The sequence below is a fragment of the Dysidea avara genome, chromosome 5 (genome assembly GCF_963678975.1).
Source record: "Dysidea avara chromosome 5, odDysAvar1.4, whole genome shotgun sequence".
NCBI lineage: Eukaryota > Metazoa > Porifera > Demospongiae > Dictyoceratida > Dysideidae > Dysidea > Dysidea avara.
The window spans coordinates 5,484,932-5,500,713 of NC_089276.1; the positions used below are offsets into that span (position 1 = coordinate 5,484,932).

A 15,782-nucleotide genomic window follows, 5' to 3' on the forward strand; every position below is an offset into this window, starting at 1 on the left:
AAGAAAAGAATAAAGTCAAAAATTACATACATTTGCTATGCATGTTTACAGGGATTTGACTAAAAGTACCTCAAGATGCAGTGTTGAGATAGCTAATTTTAAAAAATTTTCACTTGTGGTCCACTAAAATTGCAACTTAATAGCTATGGTCATTTTCACTGATATAAAAATAATTGCCTTAAAATCTTATAAAACAATTGTTTGATCTAAAGAATTGTCTTATACATCACTGTAAGCTTGTTTGCTATTGTCTAGTTCCAGGTCTCAGTCACTTATCTCAAATCGTTTCCAGTTCCCACAATTATGTTTGAATTAGGTAAATATGCTCCCAGACTCCCCTGAAACCCCTTCAATCATACACATTTTGCTACACAACAATCGTGACCATATAGAACATAATTAAAATACAAAATATGTAGGGCCGCCAAGAGAATCCAGGAAAATTTAGGGGGCCCAGGGCAAATCAAGAATGTGGGGTCCTATAACTACAGTTATATGTGGATAATTAGCTTTGGGACCTGGGGCCCAGGGCAAATTTCCCCAGTTGCCCCCCCCTCCCTGTCAGTGGCCCTGTACTGAGTGCGTGTGTGTGTGAGACAATTTCAAGTGTTAGGCTTCAGTAAAACGTTTTGCTCCATATCACCATATATAGCTACTAGAGCAGTACTGACTTGTTTGACTCTTGTTCTTTTGTAAGTTTTTTTTCAGTGAGGTTTACATGTATCATATACTCAATTCTGAGTTCTGTATGTTACAGCTGGTGATTCATTCTTCATCAGTTAAAAGAGCAAGCCGGGCAAAATAGTGCATCAGTGTCATAGTGAGGTAGTGGTTAATTAAACATAAGCAGCTGCATGACTGAGCTATAGCTAGCTAGCTCTAAAATGTCATTTTGTTTCATTCTTGATTCTGGTTCCTGTACATGTACTACACAGCTTCTAATAGTTTTGCGCGACAACAAAAACAAGCGAAATCACGTGCATAGGATTTCGACCAATCAAATCGATTTATTTTTGAACTTCAAGCTATAATTACCACACGTGACTTCCGCTTTAAATTTGTCGAAGCGCAAGAACCTGTGTACTGTATCCGTTTATAACTCATAGCTCACGTGAGTGTATTATCCGCACGTGAGCAAAAAATGGCTGTTTTAACGGCAATTCTTGCGTTCCTGTGTGGCACTCTGTTTCAAGGTATTACTGTGTGATTGTGCTGATATAAGCTGTGTTATTGTGTGCATAAGTTCTTGCGTTAATTTCTTTTATAAATCGTATTGCTACCCGAAGCGATACAGTATCATATATCAGTTGTATTTAATTTACTCTAGCCGTATTGAACAATGTGACAGTCTCCTTTCGCTATGGTTGTAATACTTTGTCGTTTTTTGACTGGTGGTGGTATATTTTATTTTTTATTGACTGACCAACTCAGTAACCATTGCGGCGTGAGTGGCTTTCCTGTTAAGCTTTTTTGTGGCTGTTGTATGAAAACATTTTTGGCGTCGCCATTCTATATAAGGTGATAATTCTTTATTTGTCTCACCATGGTCTAACCGTTTCCCTGTTTGGTGGTTCACCTATTCGTTATGTAATGCGTTGTTGTGGTCTTTTCACTGTCTGTGTGTGATTAGAGAATCCATACATTAATCCTGAGTAAATGTATGTGAGGTATGAGCCATTTACAGTTAAAGAGTGTGGGACATCAGCTGTTGGGGTGTGAGCATAGACGTTGACAACATAGCATAGGAAGGGGAAACTGTAACATCACCCATGGTCATACAGGGATAAGAAATATTCAATACCTACTGCACTGTCAGTTTTGTAATTAGTTATCTAGGCGATGCACTATATTGTTAGACCACAATAATGAAGTCATACTTGTTTTAAACTGCCACTACTGCCATTTGGCATCATAAGTTGCCTACTGAATAAAATTTTGCTAAACACTATTGCATTTTTCGTAACAGGATAAGCTAGTACTGAAACAGACATTCTCATTTAAGTAGGGGTACTGTTTCTGGGATAACTGCATCCTTTCCGGACTAGTGTGTGTTTATTATGTAATCTTGTAGAGGTATTCTATATTTAGTCAAGTTATATCATTCTTTGAGTTGAAAAGTAATCTTTTATAAACAAGAGATGGAGACAGATGGAGTTGACGGTCAACTGCTTTGTGGATGTGTACATGTACAGCATCGAAAACAGAACAACCATAAAGAAATCTCTGTGGAATGGGTTGCACTATAAGTGATTCTTTGGAATGTAAGACATCTTTGTGAAAGGCTATTTTGGATGTTCAGACTGGCTTTTAAACCAAAATTTAAACTTTGCTATTTAATATTGTTGCAATTATTGTTTTGTAAGTACAAACGATTAGTCAAGCTTCTTAGTTTGTAGCTAGCATTTAGATATATGGCTACAAAGTAGTTGTGTATATTGGATGGTTAGTATGACACAATTCGGCATTTTGGCCTAAGATTTTTGGGGTTAATGGGTTTTTGATTAGTACTGCCATATCCCTAGGCATTATGGCTCCTGTGTGCATATTCATCTAATATTTAGAGAGGGTAACCTGGCATGTGACAATGTTTGTACTGTAACTTTGTTGTCTATTGTCAACATAAGTGTGTGCATCTCCATAATTCAACATTGCATGTGATAACTTATGAAAATATCTATCAATGAAAAAAAGACAGCGTATTTCTGCATAAAGCATGAAGATTTTTGTGGATTTTAAAAACCAAGGCAGATCCAAGGTTTCTAAAACATGAAGATCTGGTGGCATGGTCTCTAACCGACTTAGAAGGAGCATCATATAGGTGGAGTCATTGTGGGTTTGGAATGGATATCGTTTTAAAATTATCATGGGATCTTAACATGAGTGTAGAAGACTGAACATGTTTCATTGAAGAGAAATCAAAGCTTGCACCTTATTGCTGATTCCTCAAGCCGGATGCTAATTGAAGTGATCATGTCGACGGAATCTGACCAGTTGATGCCATTGCAGGTAGGGCTGGGATGAATATTGAAATTTACCTTTGAATATTTGCTAATAAAATGTTCGAACATTGGAAGCTTCGGTGTTAGCTTTCAAGTTACAGGTTTTCTTGTATTTATGCACATCCTTCTTAAGTTTTATTTTTCTAAACCTATTTAATAAGTTAGTAAGCATTTGGAAAGTGCATAGCAGCAGTACTGAATGACGCGATCGATCGATTACAAATGGGCTTGTCCGCTATAGGCCTTGTTTGTGTCAAGGCATGGTCTGGCAAAAACCGGGAAAAAGTTGCTACGGCTTCCTTCAAGTTTCGTGATAGTTTACGAGAAAAGTGAGGGCAAAAGTATTGAGCATTCTATTGCAAAAACCTTCCCTATAGACGGAATAACTCGCCATGTAGCAAATATGTTATATACTTTTACCAAGTAACTTACTATATACCAGCGCTACTCTATCTTTTAGCACGATTCCTTTGTATTAGCATTAAAAAAAATTTTTAAGCATAGAATGCATACGTGTTTTGTCTTCAAAAAATGGTGGATGTGTTATTTTGATGATGTAATAAAGTGCCACACCTTGGGGCGTGCATGCATGGTCTATACTGCAATCATGCACAGGTAAACACCGAGTAATGCTAAAAGTACGCTTTCCATGCATTATCTATCACTTTATAAGGTGTTTTAAGGCTGTAACTATGGTAGCAAGCTGGTTTAAAAGTGGGTGTGGCACACAAATATTGATTGCAAAGAGACGAACATTGATCATGCAAAAGGAATAAGCAGCTGCAATAAAGATAACCACACGTTTATTTGTAGTTCTTTCGTAGACTATGAGTGCATTACGAAACTTTGAAAGATACTTTATAATTTGAAGTTTACTTACCTTCGAACCCACAAAGTATTTGAAGCTTCGTCCTAGCCCTAATTGCAAGTGCCATGACATTACAGCACTGTGAAGAATAGGTACACTAATATAACAGTTTGAAGACTTACAATGACTACAAGCTTTTTTAGGATTTATTTACAACTGCAGTATGAAGACCATGCACGGTATCATGTACGGCCCACACCCACATTACAAGGAGTGCAAAATAGCCATTCTACAAGGAAGCTTATGCCTCTAGGTCTGGTAAAGTGTATGGTTTAGTTGAGAAGTGGGCTAAACAGAAATTACTGGACTTGTCTCCATTCATCCTGACAATTGTAGCTACAATGTTAAGTGGTACCTCCCATAATCGAATTGCTTTAGATATGCTTATAAAATGAATGGAGTGGTTAACAGGGTTTTTGGTAAGTACAGTATTTCAACTCTGTCCAACCCAGACATCTTACTGCTCTACCAGTGGTATACCAGTGAGCCTATGAGCTTATGTTTGATTTGTATTAGTCACAGAGCTGAACTAGTGCTGAGAAAGTTGGAGCAAAAGCCTCGAGTTGTGTGGGTCATTTTGATCAAACAGTCAGGTCTGTTTCTATGGGATGCCAATGCATTTGACAAGGGAAAGTTTTGACAATTATGCCTTTTCGCAAGTAAAATTTTGACATAAAGTTTCAATATTGTGAATAAGCTAAAGGCAAAATTTTGAGAAGGAAGATTTTTATGTAATGCAAATTGTCAAATTCATCAAAATTTTTCCCATTAATCCTTTAGTACCATGATATTTAGTAATGTGGCAATATTCGTTGCAGAAGGTTTAATCATGTATAACGTTTGCTTTGTAAACCAGACGCATGCCTTCGGCTGGCTGTGGGCGCATGCCTGATTTCCTGACATTGGTTTGACTAAAACCATGTGTTTGTGTGTTGGTATGTCTGCATGTCTGTCCAACACTCACATGAGCAAACAGGCTTTGAGCTGCAGAAAATAAAGCCTCGTTCAGTGAATGGCTGTTTACATACTGTATTATAGTTAACTCTCTCATCATGCTTACTTTGAAGGGGGCATGGTAAATTAAACCCTTTTATTACGAAACAAGGTGTAATAGCATGCTGTGTGTTAATTTAATTTGCATAATATTTCCTTTGATGTCTGAGGTAAATCCAATAGAAACCTGTGGTGAGGTTACTGTATGTGACCGGATCTGCAAAGACTGAACATAATCACACATTTTTCAAATTCCATTTATAAATATTCTACTTAGCTAAGTGTATGCTCTAGTACAGTTTCAGCCTCATATGCTGAGATCTTTTGGAGTTATAGCCAATGAAAATAGCAATAACAGAAAGATGGATTTGTTTAGCAAGTATAGGGAAAATAAATTACAGGTGCTTACTAAAATGGTTGTAACAAACAAACACAAGAATCGAGACTTGCGCCATCATGTTCACCATGAACAGCGGAATCCATTGCTGTGTTATTTTCTTCTACTACCTTCCTTCACCACAAACAAAGTCGAGATCAATGAAGAAAAATTGATTGCGTACTATTGCTTTGATGTGACGTGAACAGGTGCCCATAACTTATGTTTACTTTGGTTTACTGAAATAAAACAAAGATTTTTGTACTCCTCTTGAGTAGGGGAATAAGTTGATAACCAGGTCTTTATCGTTTGATCCTTTCTTCACAGATAAACAAGGCTATAAAAATTTACAGATTTTGTTTGATAATACAGTGGAACCTCTCTTATCTGAGCGGTCTGGTACACACTTCTGTCCATATCTCAGAAATGTCCGTAACTAAGAATAACATGCTATTATGCTAAAATGACTAACTTAAATACAAGTAATGTTGTTATTGCTATCAGTTAGTGGTATGCAGTTTAGTGGGCAGAGGGGGAAGTCACTACAGAGCATTCATGGTCACTCCCCTGGGCTGTAAAAATCCATTATCCTGGGCTGTAAAAATCCATTATCACCTAGCAACCAAGTGGTAGTTATTATTAGTAGAATAAACAAGTCACCAAACAGATAAACAGCAACCTTTAGGCTCCCTCCTTGTGCTTTCATCTAAACCAAACTTCATTATTGTCAATAAACTACAAGCCACATGACTAATTTGGGCTGTTTGGACAACATAGGTGCCTGGATAATAGAGGTCCAGATAAGGGAGGTTCCACTGTATGCATATATTTTACCCCCATTGTATTCAGTGCTTTATACTGTAAAAAATTTAGGCTGATGCAATTATGTTTGGTTTCTGTGGATCCAGTCACAGATAGTTAGTAACCTGTGGTCTCGCCTGTGGTTGTTTACTACATTCAACAAGCGAAAATTGGCAATGCCAAAACAAAATGTCCTTACTGGTTAGTTTACTATCTGTCTAGACAAGACAGGCATCATTAGCGTTCAGCTAGGCATACAATACCAATGTCTGGCACAGTGTGGCGCTGACACAACAAACTTGAAGCTAGCACTCACAATTTGCTTCTTAATAGCTTACTTTCTGGACAAGACAGGCGCCTTTCTAGCCTGGCATAGTAACTACTTGATACTGGTGCAAAACCTATGAATGTCATGCTGGCGCAGTAGCACTGACCCGATCAACTCAACTTAAGGATAAATCCCAATGCTAGTATGCATAGTGTGTCACTTTCTCTCACTCTTTCTTAACCTAGGAAAGTTTCTAAACCACTTAGAATGGGTCGACAAGGTTTCTATGCTATTTAGAGCCCCTCAGACAATATGGGTTTAGCTACCCACAATTAATTACCTCAACCTGCAGCCTCGGTAATTAAGTTTGTGGGTAGCCTCGCCCACATCCCTCGGGTCTCTAAATAGTGTAGAAACCTTTGTCAACCCATTCTAACTAATACTTATGAAGAGTTAATTAATTCAAGGGACTGGATGACTGCCTGGCTTTTAGAAGTAGCACAGCATCAAATTTGTTCCATCCCTACTTCGATTTGGGAAGTGAACGGAAGAGAAATTAGCAATACTATTTATTAAAGACAAATAATTCTTGTTCTGTGTGTATTCTGGTACTTACTACTACTATTTGGAATGTATAGCGGCACCTACTTCACCTATGCAAGGTCATAGCCATGGTCATCCCTTACTTACTTAGCAATGGATAAAGATTACCCCTTGACATGGCTTTAAAGTTGATCCTTTCCATTTCAGGCCTTTGAAGTAAGATTGTCATTCAATATTTAGAGGCACTTAACAAAACTTGAAGGTGCTGAAGAGAAAATTGTAGGTGAATTTGTCACATAGTGATTTATGAGGTTTGGAAACCCGTAAAAACTTACCCTAGAACACTCCTGGACCAGTTGCATAAAAGCCATCTGCATGCATGTGTGTATGTGTGTCCGAACCCACACTTGTGTTCTATGCTGAAAACAGTGCTGTTGATTCTATAGATCATGTGCTAACAGGGAGGACTGAGGTGCATACTTCATGCCTATTGAAATGCTAGCACATTGTAATAGGCTATACAAGTGTAGTGAATTAATCACAGCAGGGGCCTTGTAGGAAATATCATATCATGTGTCCTAATATTTGTACAAAAATGGAGGGCTTTGTTAGAGAATTTGTGTAAGAAAATACCATATACTACCTGTAAATAAAATGCTTTAAAAGCAAGGGAGGTCCTCCTTTTCACCAATCACAGTGGCTGCAATTCGGGCTTACATTTGTTGTCCTTTATGTACTGTTTATTTCTCTGCTATGATGTAGGTGTTGATTTTTGGTAATGCACCATGGCTTCAGTGCTATAATTTCCGTTGTGTGACTGGATTGATTTATAGACGCATTTCTCATGCTGTTCTTTGTTTGTCATGCTATATAACAAGTGGAACGTGGCTGAAACTGAAGTGGAATGGCCACTTTGCATTTCAGTACAGTAAATGATGTCAGATACACATTCAGTCATAATACAATTGATTTTATAATTTGTATGTCCTTTGATGCAGGATGCAGTTGTTCACCAATAATGAATTATGTCATTACAAAACAAGCAAGTGAAATGAAAAGCTAGAAAAAATTTTATTAGGGATTATCGTACAATATGGTGGTAGCACTGTATAATAGTGATCAGGAGGTTTCCCAACAGTAATGCTCAAACTCATTTCTCCTTCGTAACAGTTTGGTAGTATTGGCTAGGCATAACCACGGGGTGTGAAATTATGTTTTGGAAAATGATCTGATAAATCCCATTGTGTAGTCAGACATATTTGATGATTCTGTACAAAAGCTTTCTAAAAATGTTCAGACATTGCCAGAAATGGTAGATGTGTGACCATAATTTCAGGCTCTGTAATTGAGCCTATAGAAGTCTCTTTAATCCTTACTATGAATTTTTTTCTGTTGAACCAAATTTTCTGCTAACTGACAATTGCATGCCTGTCTGATGCCTCCAGCCTAGCATAATTTAGATAAGACTACAGGCTTGATTTCATCACTGCTTAACATTGCTTCAACCTGAGATGTATTTTTGCAAACCAAAGCAGCTACAATGCACACATCATGGACCTACTTTTGTCCTCCTTTGTGTCCTGTGTATTTCTCCACTGCCATGTAGGTGTTTGATTCAACTTGATTGGCAGTAACATGCAGCATGGCTTCAGTGCTTTATTTTTGTGTGACAGGAGTAATTGCTGCAGTGCTTCCAGTACTGTTCTTTATTTGTAATGCTGCATAAAAGGTGATACCTAGCTTTGAGCTGAGCGATAATATCGATAGTTCAATACTCGCGATCACAATCATTATCGCGATACGATTATTACAGTTAACTATCATGATATCACTGTAAGATTACTAGAAACATAGTTACCAAGTTTATTTAACTGTTTTGTAACTGTGACTTGCTTATTCGTGAAATGTTTAGTTGATGAATCAGTAATGGAGTATTTGCTGCATGTCAAGGTAAGCTTTAAATAGAACAAAACCTTACTACTCCAGAAATCTCTATAAAGCTACCCTGCATGGGCACTAGCTTACCTTTCTTAGTTTAGCCAGTCATCCATGACCATTCCTTTACATAAGTTCGAAGGTTTGCTGTTATCTTAGTTCCTTTCACTTTGTATATCACGATTCTAATAAATTTGGGCGGTCACTAGTGTGTGTAACAGTTGAGTACAGCAGAAAGAGCTTATAGCTTTGTAGCGATTGTGTAGTGAAATGTAATAGAAAGTATTTTAATAGCTTAGTGTGGTTGTTTTATCGTGGATGAAGTTTCGTGCACGATCGCTGTTGCATTCTGAGCCATCGTAGCTAGCTAATTATCTTCTTGGCAGAGTGACTACAAGGTGAAGAGTGTATGTTATAGCTAGCTATTGTGTGAATTGTATGTTTTAGCTATTGTGTGAATTGGCTTACTTGAAGAAGTTGACCTGGTCCGGTCCGGATTTTCTAAACCCCCATAAAGACAACGGTGTCAAAGAATACACCTCACTTACAAGTTTTAGCCAATCAACAGGTGTCAGAGGTCATAACACTAAATGTTCTGAAGGGTACACAAAAGGCTTCAGAGAAGCCAATCAAGGCAACTTGTCTAGTCACAGTGGCAGAGCCCACTCAATACACAATCCTGGGTCTACCCATAGTGTACCTATCCCTAGCACTAGAGAATCCACCATGGATTCAACCGTCTCAGAGAGGCATATTGCCAATGGCAGAGAACATTTGTCAGACCAGTCAGACCTTTGCTGGCAGAATCAGTCTATTCAGGTCGAACTGGAAGGCCCTTAACCAAGATGGTTATCATATTCCTCTCTTGTCTGCTCCCCTCCAACAATCTCCACCCTGCAACCCTCACTTGTACCATGTATAGAATAACATTTACTGGGATTGGAAATGGAAGTATTCTACGTCATCATTTCATTTGTGTACAAAATCCCCAATGTTATGTCACAGCCCTTAGATGTTATCCGTGTTTCGCCTTACTGCGTTGGTACAGATAACTCACTTTCTGTATGAATTTCACTTCAACTACTTCATTATGAGGTTGTATTACACACTAATAGAGTCGTTAGACTGCAATATACTGAGGTAAAATGTTTCTGCTGGTTGTAAATTTTGTTTTTAAACAGTGTCAATTGAAAGCGCGGGTTGGACTTGATGAAATTTTTGCTTGTATCTTTTTCACCGGTATGTATTTAAACTAATTTGTACGCCAAGTGCATGTCTCCTAGCCATAACTAATAAGTAGTGCCTACTTTATCCAGTGAAACTGCTCTGCTTTGTAGCAAGATGTACCAAAAGTAACCGAAACACGGATCCCACGTGCACACACTTCTGTTTCCAATTCCGGTAAGTGTTATTATATCTATGCTTGTACGCAGAGGATGCAGCAAGAGATACAGTCCCTCCTGTAGAAGCAGGTCATATGTCAAATTTCAGTTCCAACAGAGGGGTTCTATTCAAACTAACATGTTCATAGTACCAAAGAAAGATGGGGGTCAGAGACCTGTCATCAACATGACAAATTCATGAAACCAGAGCATTTCAAGGGGGAGGGGTTGCATACAGTGAAAGCTAGCGACTGGATGGCCAAAATGGACCTGAAGGATGCCTTCTTTATGGTCCCAAAGGCCCCTCAATTTTGTCATCTACTCTTCAAATTTTGGGAGAAGACATTTCGTCTTCCCTTTGGTCTATGCACAGCCCCAAAGGTCTTTGCAAAGATTCTAAAGCTATTAGTGGAGATGCTCAGATCTCTGGGTATTCAACTAGTAATTTACATTCTCCTGCAACTGGACAACACTACAGCAGCTGCCTATATCAACGGAAGGATGGGGGGGGGGGGACAGCATCACCAAAGTTGTCTTAGCTAATAAAGGACCTGTGTTTATGGTGCATGGCAAGGAACATACTCCTTCAAGCTTAGCACCTATCATGAGTTCTGAACACAATTGCAGACGAGGAGTTCAGAACATGGTCAGACAGGTTGGAATGAAAGCTTTCCCCAATCCTATTTTAGGAAATCAATCGTTTGGTGGACTATTGTTCACAGACCTGTTTGCAAGCAGATTATCATCTCAACTCCCAGTATTTGTGAGTTGGAGGCCAGGCAGCCATAATTGCATTTACTCAAGATTGGAATACTCTTCCAGAGAAAATGTATGCCAATCCACCTTGAGGTCAGAGTCCTGTCCCTAGTACACACCCAAGAATTTCAGGGGCTCGTGCTAGTAGCACCAGTTTTGAAAATCCAAGCTTGGTTTCCCTTGCTCCTCCCAATGTTGGTCAGAGTTCCATACTAATTCTTATTCCACAGTCTACAGACATGATACAGTCAGTGTATCAGAGCATTCTACCAGACATCATACCACAGTTAGCTGTGTGGGTTATATCCGCCAACAATGTGAAGGCAGCCAGCTTTCTCAGACGGCAACAAACCTTGTTCTCTGATCATGGAGTGACAAGTCTAATAAATCATACAACTCCTCTTTCAATAATGGGCTAGCTGGTGTGGTGAACGGAATAGAAATCCCTTTTCAGGTCCTATACTGTAAGTGATGTAGCCAGTTTCTTAGTTGAGCTCTATGAACAAGGCTTTAAATACAGCTTAATAAATATGCTTACCGTTCAGCCATTTCTTCAACCCATGACAAAGTTGATGGCCATCCTGCTGGGCAACATCCTACAATTGTGAGAGTTCTAAAGGGAGCTTACAACACAAGACCCCCTTTACCCAGATACTCTTCTACATGGGAAGTGTCAAAAGTCACCTTTTACATTGTTGCTTTAGGTGATAATGAGTCTCCGTATTTAAATGTTGTCACATAAATTGGTCGTGTTATTGGCTCTAACAAGGCCATCAAGATCCAATGACTTATCAAACTTGAACTTGAAAGCTATGAGAGTGCTACCAGGTGGTATGCAATTTAACCCAGTTTGTTTATCGAAACAGTCTCGTCCATCCAGGCCACTCAAGCCTTTTACATTTCCTTCTTCTCTTCTGTCAATAGGCTATGTCCAAAAGAGGCCCTAGAAGCATATGCAGCAAGGACAGAGTCCTTTAGAAGTGAAGGGAAGGACAAGCTTCTCTCATATGTCAAGCCCCACAGTCTAATATCTTCATCTTCAGTGGCCAGATGGATAGTTACCCTGCTCAAATTAGCTGGGATAGACACTGACACGTTTAAGTCACATTAATATTCAGTGAGAAGTGCTTCAGCTACTGCAACAGCATCAGCTGGAATTACAACAAATCAATTAATGGATGCTGCTGATTGGAGATCTGAATCTGTTTTTCAGAGATTTTGTTACAAACCAGTTAACAGTAACCCTGTGGGACAAGCAGTGCTGTCCTCATCCTCAACAGATTCTCTACAAACATCTTGTTGATATGTGATCCGAGCATTCTGAAATGTAATTACCTGAATGGCTCAGATCACAGAGTGATTGCCAGCTATTTTGGATTACACGAGGAATATGAGGTGAACATATCAACGTCCCACTCATCCCTTACCCATCAATATGTTCAACCTGTCTTGTTTAGGGAGCATAGCCTCCCAGTTTGATATACATAGTGAGCAGAGTCTTCCTATCTCTACATTGCTCCAATCAGTAACGATACATATGTTAGCCATAAAAAGGCCAATTGGTGTGAACACGTGGCAGTACTTATATGGCAGTCATAGTGACATCACTTCCTATTTTATTGTTGATCCTACAAAAACTTGCTGAAATCCGGAAACTAGGCCAAACACGTTGATATGTTCATCTCACATTCCTCATGTAATCCAGAATACTGGCAATCATGAGCCATTCAGGTAATTAACTATAGCCAAAAGCAACAAGTCTAGCATACGGCAGGAGTGCTCATTGGGTGTACAGTTACCTCATCGTAACTATGTGTAGATATTGAAAGGTATATGTGACAATGTAAATAATTTTACACCTCTAAAACTAAAAGATACGTTTGATGAGGTAACTGTACACCCAATGAGCACTCCTGCCGTATGCTAGACTTGTTGCTTTTGGCTATAGTTAATTACCAGGCAAATTAAATCTACACTACTGTTCACTGATGCTTGTTTTAGTAGTTTATCATGCCCTTAAGTGAATGAGAGAAGGGTCCTTTGCACACTGTTGTGGGGGGAGAAGTTGTCATCGCATGCTTTTTGATGGTTGATTATAAGCATTGTAGATGATTTTTGAAGTTATATTGGCACTACTGATGAAGTAGGTCATATATATAGTATATTCGTGTTCACTGTAGACTCTGTTATTCATTAATAACTTCCTCTTGGTGATGGCTAATTTAAATATTTTTGTATGGGCATGAAGCTCTTCAAATGCCTGAGATAATGAGATAAGATGCACTTTAATCCCATGCACTGTCAAGAAGTTAGAAACTTTCCCATACATTCATATATGGGAAGCTGTTTAGGAGGAAGCCTTTGAAGGGAGCTACTAGACAAATTTGTTTTTGAAGCCATGCTGACATCTGGCTCAAGAGTTATATAGGATTACATAACACCTGTGCTTTTCTTTAAATAAACACTCTGTGTGCTGTGTAGAAGGTTGTGCTGGTGTTGTAGAAGACATTCCACAGCTTGACAATCTCATTGTGACTTGTTATGGAGTGTAACAAAGCAATATTGACTGGCTTACATAATCACATACACTTATGTCATTATGCAATAGTTAATTTATGGTTCCTTTGAGTTGTGTGGCTTCTTAAACCGCTTCTCAAGTCTTTGGTGAACAGTAATACCGTATAATGGGTTATTTTCGAAGGAGTTTAATTTTCGAATTATTCGAAGAACACAGCTCTACGAAAATTTAACTCTTCGAATATAACTATGTGGTTGAATACCACAATCGATTTCGATCTTTACGTGATACCTCGTGCAGTCGGAGAGAGAGTGATAAACATTCGATACGTCATGGCTTTGCATCGCTATTTTAAACCTATCTCCAGTAAGCTACCAGATCCCAATGGCCCTTTGTCAAAAGAAATGCCATCAGTGGCAATCAGGGAGGCGAACAAAAACGTGGAGAAGACTAGGGCTACCGAAGCACAGAACAGTGAAAAGCCCAGCAGAGGACAGTATAGTAGATTTACACCTACACAGGCAGCTCAGGTTGCAAAGTATGCCATTCAGCATGGTAACCAAGTGGCTATAAGTCGATATAGCGAAGAATTTCGTGTGAGGATAAAGGATAGTACACTAAGTACCTGGAAGTCTAAATATTGCAATGCAATTAAGGAGTTCCAGAAAGAAGGGAAGTACACCGAATCGGGTGAGATTGTTGTTACCAGTTTACCCAGCAAGAAACGAGGAAGACCACTGCTACTTGGAACGAGCTTGACAAGCAAGTTCAGAGTTATGTTCGTGCTACACGTGACGGAAAAGGAGCTGTTACCACCACAGTAGTTTTGGCAGCGGGAGAAGCTATATTAAAGCATTGCAACAAAAAGCTATCCCATGATAATGGAGGACCGATTAAGCTCACAAGACATTGGGCTAAATCTTTGCTTGATCGAATGGATTATGTAAAGCAAAAAGCCACCACTACTGCAAAAATAAATCCATTACATTTTGATGAACTCAAAGAGCAGTTCCTGTTAGATATAAAGGTTGTGGTAGAAATGATGAAGATTCCCGGTGAACTTGTGTTTAACTGGGATCACACTGGGATCAACATTGTCCCTGGATCACAATGGACTATGGAGCCAAAGGGGTCGAAGAGGGTGGAATTAGCTGGCCTCAATGATAAACGCCAAATAACGGCAGTATTTTGTGCTTCATTAGCTGGTGAATTTTTACCAGTCCAGTTGATTTAACAGGGCAAGACAACAGCCTGTTTGCCAAGGTTTGTGTTCCCAGACAATTGGGACGTCACATTTACTCCCAACCATTGGAGTAATGAAGACAAAATGAAGGAGTACATAAACAACATTATTGTTCCATACGTTCAAAGAAAAAGGAAGGATCTCAAGCTTGCACCAAACTATCCAGCTCTGGCTATTTATGATGAGTTCAAAGGCCAGCTTACCCCTGCTATATTTTCCTTGTTGGATTCTCATCACATCTTTGTGGTTAAAGTCCCCCCAAACTGTACTGACCGTCTTCAACCTATGGACTTGTCAGTGAACAAAGCTGTGAAGGAATTCTTAAGAAAGAAATTTCAACAGTGGTACTCCAGTGAGGTTAAAAGTCTCTGCCACAAAAATGGAAAATTTACTCCTGTGGATTTACATATGAGCAAACTGAAACCAGTCGGAGCAAATTGGCTTGTGGAAGCACACTGTTACCTTCAGAATAATCCTTCATTGGCAAAGAATGGATTTCATGCAGCAGGAATTACGAGTGCCCTAGAACTGTAATTAATTATGTTTTATTGCTGAATGCTTAATTATCATGATCATGATGTACATTATATACTGCAATAATCATTGTTACAATTTACTTAGCTAAATACAGTTAAGAGTGCTGCACAAATGGAAATGGTAAACAAGCACCCTTTTCAAAACACTGGACCAGGTGGTGACGCATCACCCCTTGGTTAAAAGGAGCAACAAGTTCCTGTTTAAAACAAATGGCTGTTGCAAATACAATAGCAAAGACTCCATAGTCTGTAACTCCATGCTGCTTTTGTAGTATTTGGATAATTTCTGGCATTGCTGTTGATCCAAACAGACTACGTATGACTGCCAGTGTTCCAGCATCAATGTCATCATACAATGAATCATACACCGTTACCCTGCTTGAGCTTTCGTTATGGACAGTAGAGGCAAGGATCCAGTGATTGCCACGACAATGTATCACCTGTAGACATTGTGATTTCTCTTCATCCACCTGTTTCTTTGCTTGTAGCAGCATGTTTTGGAGTCCGTTAATATTAGGAAATTGTTTTTTAAGCAACTTTTGAGCAAAGCTCATGATGGCATCA

General features: G+C 38.9%; 1 protein-coding gene across 1 annotated transcript in view; it reads left to right on the forward strand.

Annotated features, from left to right (window-relative positions):
- The first annotated feature begins 1,116 nt into the window (after window positions 1-1,116).
- LOC136256563 (receptor-type tyrosine-protein phosphatase S-like) overlaps window positions 1,117-15,782 on the forward strand; it is a 105,656-nt gene continuing 90,990 nt past the window's right edge. The window contains exon 1 of the mRNA XM_066049541.1: window positions 1,117-1,193. Coding sequence (XP_065905613.1) covers window positions 1,142-1,193 — 52 coding nt within the window. The 5' untranslated portion in view covers window positions 1,117-1,141. The remainder of the gene's footprint in view (window positions 1,194-15,782) is intronic.